Genomic DNA, 13,384 nt, shown 5'->3' with positions numbered 1-13,384 from the left:
ACAGCAGCATGGATCTCCTTCTTAGCATTCATCCTTTAGACGCAAGTAATGGGCTCAAGTGATAGAGGTGTTTGTTTTGGACCGGGAAGTCTTGGACAGTGTTGACAGGTGCAGCCTTCCTTTGGTGAGAGGATTACCTCAAGCGTCGTTTGTTCTAAAATTGGCATTACATGTCTAGTATTGACAGGATTTTCCTAGGGGCAAGTGCATCTTAGGGAATCTGGAGGGCTTAACCAGTGGGGGAGGTGGAGAAATACCCAAGGTAGAGGTGAAAGACCTTAATTTATATGTGTTAAGGTGAAGGCCCAAAGGGGTTTAAACCTTAGTAGCTCAATTGGCCACACAACAGCCACTGAGCAAGGGCCCTTGGTCAAGCATGCGAGATTCGAAAAAGGGGCTTGGAAGAAGAGAATTGTTCGTGTGTATTGGGTAGAGGTTGGGAAGAAAGCCCTTTGTGAAGCTTGAGTTTGGGTATTCTGCACAATTGAAGCTAAGTAGCAAAGTATGATTTTTTACTTGTCATGAGGGCTGATAGCTTTCAGGATCTGTAATGCCATCAATCCCGTTCAAAGGATTAAGGTATAAAACCTTAAATCTTCAGCAGCCGGTCCCTTCTGTGCATTAAAGCAAAAAAGAGGATTAAGGTATAAACCTCAATTAACCAGTGCATGTATTAAATTTCAAAAACTTTTATTGTGTCCTGGACTCCATCGCCCACTGACTGTATAGTCATTCACACTCATGGTCTCAAACATGTGTTTGCTTTATTGGATTCGACTCAAAGTCTACCCTTCCTCTTTTGTCTTGAACAGCTCTTTCAAAAACTTCTATAAGTCCAGGACCACTGTATGTGTAGTTATTACACTCATGGTCTCAAATATGTGTTTGCAGATCACATCTTTATTGGATCTTGCCCCAAATCAATAACAGCCCAAACAATTACAGCGTTCAGGTCCCATTTCCATCCTAGAACTGCTAACTTTATATCATAAGCTATGCAGGCTCCGATAATAAGTAAGATTGAACAAACAGATGGCAATTTGATTGCTAGCAGTCTCAGTTCTTGCCTAAGCAGACCCCTAAGCATGTATGGGGTCTCTTGAAATCTTTCTCCCTCTTAGAAAATGGCCCTATTTTGAAGCTTCCAAACATCCTAGCATGCACAACCACTAATTGTCATCCAGGCACATGTAGAGTTTTCTGTTCTAGGCTTTGACCCAAGGAAGAAGTGCTTCATTTTCACTCTATTCTACAGGCTTTGACCTAGGCAAGTACTCTTGCTTTACCTTTTAGAAACACAACCGTGCCTAACACTTCTAAGTGCAATAGAAGATTATTGACACCACTTTTAAAAAAATTAACACATTCTATCAATAAATTGAGAGAATCACAAATTAAGGGCTCTCATGTGCCTAAAGTCTTAATTCCAAGCTTGTTACCATTGAAAATGTCCTTGTAATAGAGCCTCCTTGTAGGCATTACAAAGATCTGAAGTGTTGGAGAGCAAAGGATAGGAATTAATATATTATCCATTGTTTCTTCAAAAGACTTTAGGTGGTGATTACTGTGAAAAATATACCTCCTCATCAGCAGCAGAGCAAGGGGCTCAATTGACTCTTTTGTTGAGTCCCCTAAGGCTTACAAGTGATGGTTGAGTTTAGAGGAAGCCAATGGTATTTGGTTCATGGGAGGAGTTTGAGCATGCAATATGCAAAGAGTTCTTGCCTAAGAATGAGTAGCTTTGTTTTAGCTTGCCTTGGATAAATATGTAGTGGTAGGAGAAAATCTAAATTGACACATCTCGTTTTGTAGGAAAATCATTCTTAAGCTCAAAGGCATGTTTGATTTTGAAAGAAAGTGAAGCAAATAGTAAAACACATGTAGGCCTAGGTTCAAGACTTGTAAATGCTAGAAATTGATGTTTATTGCTGGAAATTGAGCACGAGGGAAGCATGTAGGTGCTATACAATGGTAAGAAGTAGAAGCAGAAGCAGAAGCAGATACTAATGACCTCAACAAGATGCAAAAAAATGAGATGAAATGGGGGAAAGGGGGGTTAGCCCTTATAGACTCCCCCAGAGTGCTGGTCGGCCAGTTGTAGTAGCAGACCGACAGCAGACCAGTAGCATAAAATGCTAAAAAATGCCTAAAAATGGTTTTTAAAAATGTTGAATAGTATCTGCTAAAATATGGCAGTGCAAGGTCTCATAAAATGACTAATACAAGCATGAAAAGGTGATGTAGATCCTATGGAGATGTTATAATCCAACAGATCTCTGGAAGACAAGGATTTTTAACACGAGATTAGATTTTGATGACCAATTAAATATGACTTCTAACTCTCCTCGGACACTTGAGGAAGCCTAGATTGGAGGCTCGCGTTCTTTTTTGCACTTTGAAGTCCAAAGGAAGCCTAGTTTTGTATAAGGATTGGATAGTTATCACATACAAAAGTATTAAACATTATAAATGAGTTGCACAAATACATTGGTGTATAAGTTGAAGGAGAGAGAGGAGAGATGAGAGAGAGAGTACACCCCCCACCATTTGGTGTATTTGCTTCATTATAAAGTTGAGGTGAGTACAACACATATCTTAATCCGTGACATGAAGATACCTCCTTTATTGCCTAGCTGAACTATGGCCTTGGTATCAAGACTGAACAATAGCAAACCTTGTTGCTCTGAACAGTTCCTTGAGTGAACAATTTGCTTACCTTGTGTAGCAAATTGCTTGCCTTTGCTCCTCTATTAAAGTGTTGAATTGTCTTGGGTTTGGTGCCTTCACGGCTTCTGTTGAGCTAGCCTTGGGCTGGTATTAGATGAGAAATAAGAAAAAGAACTTCATATGGGACACAATTGTCCCCTTTTGATGATTGGCATGCTTGACCAGCTACACAATCTACTACCCGACCAACTATTTGACCTCCTTGATCTCCTACTTGACTTACCCAGCAATGTTTTGCATTCTTCAAATGGGTTGTGTGGCTACATGACTTGGTAATGGACCTTTGCTTTGTGTATATATACATATATGTATATATATTTATATATACATATATGTATATTTATATGGATGCATAAATATATATACATATATGTGTGTGTGTGATATCAATCACACGTAATTGGTGTACCAATGTCCACAATAATACCATGGACATTGGTATTACTCCTACTATATTTGCCTCAACGTGAACTTGATACTTTGATGATACTAACCATGCATAACCAAATTCTACAAGTACTTTGGTGGGTTACTTGAAGAGAGGAGAGGAGAGAGCATACTAGACACAACATATGGTCCCAATAACCCAATGTCTTAGGATGGACCTTAGCCTTAATACTAGTGTCACATGCAGTACCTATGGGCATTGGTATTATTGTGCTACGATTCTGCAACCGGAATCTTATTCTAGGAATTGATTGTGGAAAGTAGAGAATTAATTCAATCATAAAAACCATTGCTTGTAAGCTTCAACTAAATCAAAGCAATTGAAAAATTAAACACTTAAACAAAAATACTTAGCTCCAAAAAGACCATATTGGGTGCAATCTTCCCCCCTCTTGTGCGTGGCCTCTCCCCACACAAGAGTATTTCTTTATTAGCTTTCCTTTTCACCAAAATTAGGCCATAGCCCCCAAAATACAAGATGTGCTTTTTAGAGAGCACGGCACTCTTCTTTAACAAAAATAGAGTGTCAAATTGGGACTAGGGTAAAGCCATAGGCTTTAATAAATTCCACAAAAATAAATGTATCTTTCCTAAAGTTCAAAATGGAAAAATCATTTAATAAGGTTACAAGCTACTATGCTTGCCAAAAATGAAATGTGATGATCCAAGACATTTCTTCCAAAGTAAACTCTTCAATTCCCATAGTCTTCATCACCTGAAAATATAAGCCCAATTAATTATTAAATTAATCCCACAAATATTAAACAGGCACAAATCATCACCAACTCATGACTACCAGGCGTAAGTACCCCAGGAATCACCCTGCCATACAAACCTAACTGAAATAATCATAGGTGGCCTCAAACATACGTCATATACCGCACGTATTAATATTTATAGTGGTGTCACCCACGATATTAACCTAGCCGGCATGACGCAAGAGTAATCTAGGCGTCTCCAAATTACTCAAGAGGGGATAAATAATATTTTTATAGAGGACTTAAAATATATTCTCATGACATCCCTCTTGCTTGAGTTTGCAATTGTCCTCAATTGCGGATTTGCTGGGTTTGAAAAGAATGAAGAATTTCAGGGTAAACTCGGAAAAATTTCTCAGGCATCCATTTAGCATCTTCTTGTGGATGATTCTTAAAAGTCAAAAGATACTTGAAGTATTGATTACCTGTCCTTGTTGTTGTTATCTCTTGGTCAATGATTGCATCAGGAACTAGTACTTCTTCCTCTCCTTCAATAAGAGGTGGTTCCTCATATGTTGGGTGAGTAGGAAGTGTTCCTCGAAAAGGTTTCAAGAGATGGATATGAAAAGAATTGTGGATATTCCAATTAGATGGAAGCTCTAGTCTATAGGCCACATTATTAATCTTTTGAAGGATTTTAAATGGCCCATAATATCTAGGCGCTAGCTTCACTGCAGGGAATTTTTCCACACTCTTTAATCGACGCTTTTCAATTCTCAAGAGTATATAATCACCTTCTTGAAATGAAAAATCCTTGCGCTTCCTATTTGCTTGAGATGTATACTTCTCTTGAGCTCTTTGAATACAATCACGCACTTCAGATAGAATGCGATCAAAGTCTTTAACATATTGGTCGGCTGCTTCAATCTTATGAGAGAGTCTAGTAGCCGGAATAGGCAATGCTCTTCCATAGATGATCTCAAATGGTGCTCGACCAGTAGCAGTATGAGGAGTATTATTATAAGCAAATTGGAGTAGGTGTATGTACTTATCCCATGCGCTAGGTTGCTGGGAAACATAGGCTCTAAGCATATCTAAGATAGTGCTATTTGTAACTTCGGTTTGTCCATTCGATTCCGGATGGAATGCCGTAGAAAAATCTAACTTAGTGCCTAAGTTTGAGAAAAGAGCAACCCAAAAGTGACTACAAAATTTAGAATCTCTATCAGAAACTATCACTTTGGGTAGACCATGATGAACAAAAATTTGCTTAACAAATATGTTCGCGGCTTGTTGAGAAGTTAGTGTCTTTTTACATGGAATGAAATAGGCTTGCTTACTAAATCTGTCCACTATTGTCCAAATCATGTCATGGTGACTGGAAGTAGTAGGGAAGCCAGTAATGAAGTCCATAGACACTTGTTCCCATGGTCTATCAGGAATAGGTAGAGGCATAAGCAATCCTAAAGCTTTGCCTTTGTAGCTTTTGATTGTTTGACAAATGTTACATTCAGCTACAAACTTAGCTACATCATTCTTCAAATGGGGCCAATTCTCGAGAAACTACTTGAAGTGTTGCGGAAACTCCTCTATGTCCTGTTACCATATTATAGTAGTGATGTGTGTGAACACACTTAGGACCGCCGGGGCACTTTTTCCCTCACTAGGAGGTTTTTCCCCCCGTGCATTGTATATACGCCCATTATCTTCTAGGGCTAGTTATCTTTCATTTTTGGCACTCATAATAGACTACTGTGTTGTGCTCAAGCTTCCTCATCTTCTTGAAGTTGTGTGTGCATTCCTGCAACCCTAATTCCAACAATTGGTATCAGAGCAGGCTTCCTCCTCCCGGGCAGCATCACCGGCACCTGCCGCTTCATCTCCTCCGATTGCGACGAGGTTTCACGAGCGTCTGCAGGTTAGTATATGCCGTGGGATAGCCCTTAGGGCTTGCTCGTTTCAGAATTTTGATCTGAAGTCATTTCGCCCTCCGTTTTTGCATTCCAAGTACTGCGCAGGCAAAATCGTACTACTGTGCAGATTTTCTGTCAAGATTAAAATCTGTAGGACAGGTGCCCATTCGTCTGTTTTGGGCTGTGCTACATAGCACAGGTCGATTTTATACAGGTTTACCTCTTACAGACAGCATTTACATCTAGTAGTACAGTCATTGGCCATGGCTGACAACAATGATGTATTCCGCATGTTGGCTGCTGAGGATAAGTTGGATGGCACCAACTATCCATTGTGGGCATATATGATGCGACATGTATTGGTAGCAAAGGGGTTATGGAACATTGTGCAGGGTATTGATGCACGTCCTATTGTGGCTGGGAATGCTGCAAACACATCAGAAACAGGTACTGTTGATGATGGTGCAGGCACAAGTGCTGTAGCAGCTGTTCGAGAACCACCACTTTCAGCAGAGCAGATTCGTTGGGATGGTAGAGATGCGCAGGCTCATGCCTTGATTGCGCTGTCTGTCAAACGTACCATTATCCCACATATTCGCTCCTGCAGGACTTCTAAGGATGCTTGGGATGTACTTGCCACATTGTATCAGGCAAGAAATGAGGCTCGTGTTGCTTACCTCCGAAAACAGTTGGAGAGTGAGCATATGAACGAAGGTGATTCTATGGATAGCTTTTTGACAAAGATCAAGGATTTCAAAGAGCAGCTCATTTCTGCAGATGAAATCCTGTCAGACAGTTCACTTGTGCAGACTGTTTTGAATGGTCTACCAGATTCTTATCAGGGTTTTGCTTCCACTCTTCGCTTGATGATGAAAGGCAATCCCAATGCCTTATCATTTGAGGAGTTAGTTTCTGTTTTGCTGCAAGAAGACCAGTCAAGGCAAAACAGGAATATTATGCGTGTCGCAGATCAAGCTTTCGTTGCTAGTCAGAGAAGCGGGAAAGGTAAAGCTGGCTTTTCTTCTAGTAAGCAGAAATCTGCAAATGCTGCGCAACCAAAGAAGGAAGACAAAGATGAGAAGAAGGGTGACAAACAGAAGACATTTTGCAAGTACTGTAAGGGAAATGATCATGTCATCAAAGCGTGTCCTAAGCTGGCTGCGAAAGAGGCTAAAAAGAAAGAGGCTGGTATGGCTGTTGCAGATGCCTCTCCTTCTAACAATGAATCTGCTAATGTTGTTCAAGATACAGAATGGGCATTCAATGCGCAGTGCAGTTATGACCCATCTTTGCATGACACATGTATGTCTGCAGTAGATTCAGATGTATGGTACTTTGACAGTGGTGCCACTAAGCATATCACCTCGCAGCGCAGTTTATTCACTTTCCTCGAGTCTGCTCCCACAGGGAATACTGTCACTTGTGCCAATAACTCCTCTTATCCCGTTAAAGGAGTTGGACAGATTGTGCTGAATGTTGCAAATTGCAACACCTTTACACTTTTTGATGCATTGTATGTGCCAGGGATCAAAAAGAATCTGCTGTCAGTCTCCGCATTTGCCAAAACAGGTTTGGTTGTAAAATTTGTGGATGACAGATGTACTGTTCATGATCTCTCTTGTGGTGATATCATTGTAGCATCTGGTTCACTATGTCGAGGGCTGTATAAGCTCAATATGGATGGCAAATGTGTAGAGGATTCAGCATGTGCTATTATGGATACGCAGGCTATTTCAAATGCAAAACTGTGGCATGCACGTTTTGGTCATCTGAATTTTGCAAGTTTGCTGCGCCTGCAGAAATCTGAAATGGTGTCTTCTTTGCCTAAGCTTGAGGCACCTGTCAAGCATGTTTGTGAGGGCTGCATATTGGGTAAAATGCAGCGTGCTTCCTTTCCCAAAGATGGATCAGTGAGAGCTGAACGCAGATTGCAGCTTGTTCACAGTGATGTTTGTGGTCCCATGCAAACTCCATCATTTGGAAACTACCTTTACTTCGTGACTTTCATTGATGATTTTACCAGGCATGCATGGGTATATCCTTTGAAGGCAAAGTCCGAAGTGTTTTTGTGCTTCAAACAGTTTTTGGTTATGGGGCTGAAAATGTGTCAGAAAGTAAGATGGGCACCCTCCGTTCAGATCGAGGGGGGGAGTATATGTCTTCAGAATTTAATGCATTTCTGGCTGAGCGTGGGATAAAACACCAATGTACAGTGCCGTATACACCACAGCAAAATGGTGTGGCTGAGAGAAAAAACAGGTCTCTCATGGAAATGGCAAGATGTATGGTTAAGAGTCAAAGTCTACCACATGGTTTTTGGCTTGAGGCTGTCATGTGTGCCACTTATGTACTAAACAGGTGTCCCACCAAAGCATTACAGGTTGTCACTCCATATGAGGCTTGGCATAGCCGCAAGCCATCTGTTGGCCATTTACGTGTTTTTGGTTGCCTGGCATATGCATTAGTGCCTGTGCAACATCGCAGAAAATTGGATGACAAAGCTGTCAAATGTATTTTTGTTGGATATAGTGCTGAGAGCAAAGGCTATCGTTTGTATCATCCACAGACAAAGCGCATTTTGGTTAGCCGTGATGTTGTATTTGTGGAAGATGCAGTTCAGCCCTTGGTTTCATGTACTAAGGAGACAGATATCAGCTCACGTGATGTCTATGATACATTGTTGCCTCTTTTCAGTGGTGCACAGTCAAGTGCAATACCTCATGAGGCAGTTTTTCAGCCTATGCAGGTTTTAAATGATGGCACAGATCAGCCTATATCTGATGCAGATGTGCATGATGCACTTGAGGATGAGAGACAAGAGATTGAGGGCTCTAGGAACATGCCTAGATGGCTGGTGCAGACTTTGCGTGACAGCAAGTTGGATGCCCCTTTGTCTAGTCGCACTCGTTCTGGCTCTCATGGTGCCTCTTATGCGTCAGATTGTTATGCATTGGCTGTTTCTAGTATGTGCGATGAAAGTGAGCCTGTTTCATTTGATGAGGCACAAAGTTCAGAAAATTGGATGGCTGCTATGCAAGCAGAATACGATGCTATTATGAAGAATAGTACATGGTCTTTATGTGACTTGCCCCCTGGCAAGAAGGCCATTGGCACTAAGTGGGTATACAAATTGAAGCGTAAGCCTGATGGCACAGTGGATCGCCATAAGGCTAGGCTTGTTGCAAAAGGTTATGCTCAAGAGAAGGGCATTGATTTTGATGAGACTTTTGCTCCCACATGTCGTATGACCACTGTTCGTAGCATCTGTGCATTAGCAGCTCATAATGGTTGGAATGTACATCAGCTGGACATAAAGACTGCGTTCTTAAATGGAGATTTGCATGAGGAGGTGTATGTATCGCAGCCTCGTGGTTTTGTTCAAAGAGGGCAGGAAAACAAAGTGTGCAGGTTAAAAAAGGCTTTATATGGTTTAAAGCAAGCTCCACGAGCTTGGTATGAAAAAATACATGCATATTTGACTGCACATGGGTTTCAGAATAGTCCAACAGAAAGCACTTTGTATGTTAAACGTGTGGATGGTGTACATCTAATCATTGCTCTCTATGTCGATGACATGCTGCTCACAGGACCAAATGAGAGTCATATTGCTGATTTTAAGGCTGATTTGAATGCCTCTTTTGAGATGTCAGATTTGGGGCATTTGCATCATTATTTGGGGATACAATTTAAGCAGTGTGATGGAGGTATTGCTTTGTGTCAGACAAAGTATATTGAAACATTGTTGCGGAGATTTGGCCTTGAAGACTGCAAGCCTATTGCTACTCCAATGGAGACAGGTTTGAAGTTGAGTCTTCATGATGCTGGAGATCACTTTGATGTCACACTCTATCAGACAGCTGTTGGTTGCCTCATTTATGTATGCATTACGAGGCCAGACATTCAGTTTGCAGTCTCACAGGTGAGCAGATTTATGCATAGCCCAGGCATTAAGCATTGGCAGGCAGTGAAGCGTATCTTTCGCTATTTGAGTGGTACTCGGCATCTTGGGTTGTTTTATCCCAAGGGGGGATCATTGCCGCCAGATTTACATGTTTTTTCAGATTCTGACTGGGCTGGTTGTTATGACACACGCGTGTCCACGAGTGGTTTTTGCTTCATGCTTGGAAGCTCATGCATATCATGGTTGAGCAAGAAGCAGCCTACTGTGGCCACTTCTAGTTGTGAAGCTGAGTACAGGGCAGCTTTCACAGCTACGGTTGAGTGTGTGTGGCTCAGACGCCTTATGGCTGATTTGGGTGTTGGGCAGCCATCTGCCACCACCATCTTCACTGACAGTCAGAGCGCATTGGCAGTTGCGCGGAACCCAGTGTTCCATGCTCGTACGAAGCACATTGAGGTGCACTACCATTATGTCAGGGAGAGACTCTCTGCAGGAGAGATCAGTTTGGCTTATGTGCCAACACAGGATAACCTTGCAGACCTTTTCACAAAGGCTCTGCCTCGTGAGAAGTTCGAAGCTTTTCGCAAAGCTTTGGGCTTACTCCCTTTTGTGGATTCGTCCACATAGCTAGACACTTCCCTATACATGAGTGCTAGCTCTTGTTCACCGCATCACTCCAGGGGGGATTTGTTACCATATTATAGTAGTGATGTGTGTGAACACACTTAGGACCGCCGGGGCACTTTTTCCCTCACTAGGAGGTTTTTTCCCCCGTGCATTGTATATACGCCCATTATCTTCTAGGGCTAGTTATCTTTCATTTTTGGCACTCATAATAGACTACTGTGTTGTGCTCAAGCTTCCTCATCTTCTTGAAGTTGTGTGTGCATTCCTGCAACCCTAATTCCAACATGTCCCACAAATGGTGGTTGGTGCATCTCTTCCAAGACAAGCTGTCTGTAAGGTTGAGTAACACACAATCTTTTCTCAAAGAAAAGATAGCCATCATTATGAGAATAACTTCCGTGAGGTGTCCAATTATTTTCACGCAATTTGATCCATATTTGAGAAAAATCTGGATCAACTTCGTAAGTTTCTTTCATAAGTACAAATGGTTCACTTTCAATTATAGAAATGTTGTTGATATTTGGTCTTCGACTCAAAGCATCGGCAACAACATTTTCTTTTCCAGGTTGATATTGAATCATAGGTTGGAAACTTTGAATGAAAGCTGCCCATTTGATATGCCTATCTGAAATAAGAGGTTGCGTAAGCAAATGCCTAATGCTTTGTTGGTCTGTCTTGATAAGAAATTCAGAGCCCATTAGGTAATGCTTCCAGATCTTCAAAGCATGCACTACTGCTGCTAATTCTTTGTCATAAGTGCTATAATTTTGCTCTGCAGGCTTAAGCTTTCTACTTTGATATGCAACAGGATGGTTGTCTTGCATAAGAACAGCTCCAAATCCTTTGCCACTAGCATCAATCACTACTATAAAGAATGGTCTTTGAAAATCAGGTAGTGTTAGAACTGGTGCTTGTGTTAAAGCATTCTTGAGTGTTGCAAAAGATTTATCTTGCTTATCAGTCCAATTGAAATTTGTAGCTTTCTTAAGGAGTTCAGTCAAAGGATTGGCAATACAAGCAAAATTCTTGACGAACTTCCTATAATAACTACATAAACCAAGAAAAGATCTAAGATCATGTATGTTTCTAGGCGTAGGCCAAGAAGCAATACACTCAATTTTCTTAGGATCTACACGAATTCCTTCGGCCGACACTATATGTCCTAAGTATTCAATCTCCTCTTGAAAGAAAGAACTCTTTTCAGGATTGACATACAATTCATTTTCTCTCAAAAGATTGAACACTTGTTCCAAGTGTTGTTCATGTTCTTGTCGATCCTTGCTGAAAACAAGAATGTCATCAAAGAACACTATAACAAAACTTTGAAACTTAAGGAATATACGATTCATCATACGGCTGAAAGTAGCTGGAGCATTGGTCAAACCGAATGGCATAACCAAAAACTCATAATGACCAGTTTGGGTTCTAAAAGCTGTCTTGAAAATGTCAGATTGAGTCATACGAACTTGATGATACCCAGACTTTAGGTCAATCTTGCTAAAGACCTTTGATCCTCTAAGCTTATCAAGAAGATCATCTACCCTAGGAATAGGATATCTGTTCTTGACAGTAATCTTATTCAATGCACGATAGTCTACACACATTCGGTAAGTTCCGTTCTTCTTCTTAACAAGAAGTACTGGAGCTCCAAAAGGTGAACTACTAGGTCGAATAAGGCCTCTCTCTAGCAAGTCTTCTATTTGGCTTTGGATTTCTCTTTGCTCTAAATTGTTAACTCTATAGGGAGCTTTACAAGGCGGGGAATTTCCAGGCAATAAGTCAATACTATGATCCTCAGGCCTAGACTTAGGTAATCCTGGAGGCAGATCTTCCATGAAACAGTCACTAAATTTGGAGATAAAAGAATCAAACTTTGGTCTTTTGGTTGTGTCCAACTCAGCATCAAGCTGGTTAACCCATACCATATAAGTCTTGTCTCTTTTTCTTAGAGCTCTCTTTGCTTGAGTGTGACTCAACAAAGGACTCATTTCTCCTTTGACTGGATAATATTTTCATTGTCCTTCCTTAGAGAAATACTATGAGTGTCATAGTCAATAATAGGATTGTATTTGTGTCTCCAAGGCATACCCAAAATTATATCTACCCCTTGTAAAGGTGCAACTAAGAAATCCCTCTTTTCTGTTAAAGGTTTGATGCATAAATCCAAATCTTTCACTACTTGCATGCAATTATACTTTGTTCCAGTAAATGCTGCTTTGACTTTATAGTGCGTAGGTAAAGAATGAAGATTTAATGCTCTAAGTATCTTTTCAGAAATGAAATCATGTGTACTACCATCATCATGCAAAATAAGAACTTCATGTCCATTTATCGTTCCTTTTATTTTAAGCAAAGAATGAACATGAGGTTTACCTTCTTGTTCTGAGTAATCTGGATCGGAATTACCCTCTTGCTCGAATGATTCTTCTTCATTGTCGTCTTCTTCAATCATGTTGACTCGAGCTGCTGCTGCTGGGGTTGAATTCTTGGTACGCTCCGGACAATTCGGTGCTATGTGACCTTCTTTGTGGCACTTGAAACATTTGATAGGCGATGTCTTCGGTTTGCCACCATTGACTTTCTTATTGGTACTCAGGTTGCCTTTAGCCTCGTCCTTGCCTTTGTCATAACCTGGTTTATACATCTTCTTTGAAGCATAAAAAGATTTAGTAAATGGTTTAGAAGAAGTACCCTCATGTGCTTTAATCTCTTTAGGAAAACCATTTTTACGTTCTGAATTAGTTGCCAAGGATATTGCAGAAGATAGTGAATGAGGTCGAAACATATTCACATCGGCCCTAATGGTAGATCTAAGGCCTGATATGAACTTTCTTTTTTGATCCTTCTCGCTGACTCTATCCACAACCTGCACCTGTAATAAAGTATTCCAAAACTTTTCTACATACTGTGACATAGTTTCCTTTTCCAATTGATGCAAAGTATCCCATTGGTGCCTAACTTTGGACTTGAATTGTGAGGGTAAAAAGTGCTTTTTAACAAGCCGTTGAAATCTTTTCCAAGAATCTGGCTTGTCACGACCTTGCTTAACTACACTCCACCATAAAGCTGCA

The 13,384-nt window shown here is 40.8% G+C and overlaps 1 protein-coding gene across 1 annotated transcript; it reads right to left on the bottom strand.

Annotated features, from left to right (window-relative positions):
• Nucleotides 1–3,830: 3,830 nt before the first annotated feature.
• Nucleotides 3,831–13,098, bottom strand: LOC147640363 (uncharacterized). Its single transcript, XM_086823664.1, has 2 exons — nt 12,687–13,098; nt 3,831–3,889 (listed from the first exon to the last, which is right to left on the bottom strand). The coding sequence occupies exons 1-2, from the start codon at nt 13,096–13,098 to the stop codon at nt 3,867–3,869; spliced, it is 435 nt and encodes a 144-aa protein (XP_086679790.1). The 3' UTR covers nt 3,831–3,866.
• Between the last annotated feature and the right edge of the window lie 286 nt (nt 13,099–13,384).

This window comes from Cibotium barometz, chromosome 3 (genome assembly GCF_041138505.1).
Source record: "Cibotium barometz isolate CiBa-2024 chromosome 3, ASM4113850v1, whole genome shotgun sequence".
Lineage (NCBI taxonomy): Eukaryota > Viridiplantae > Streptophyta > Polypodiopsida > Cyatheales > Cibotiaceae > Cibotium > Cibotium barometz.
Note: the sequence above shows the minus strand (reverse complement) of the source record. Positions and strands in the feature narration are given on the sequence as shown.

What these genes read in the sequence shown, in the direction of transcription:
- LOC147640363 (XM_086823664.1), bottom strand. Translation starts at nt 13,098, where the DNA reads ATGTTTCGACCTCATTCACTATCTTCTGCAATATCCTTGGCAACTAAT. An exon ending in AGATTACTCAGAACAAGAAG is followed by an intron (nt 3,890 to 12,686) that starts GTAAACCTCATG and finishes TTATATTTTCAG; the next exon opens with GTGATGAAGACTATGGGAAT.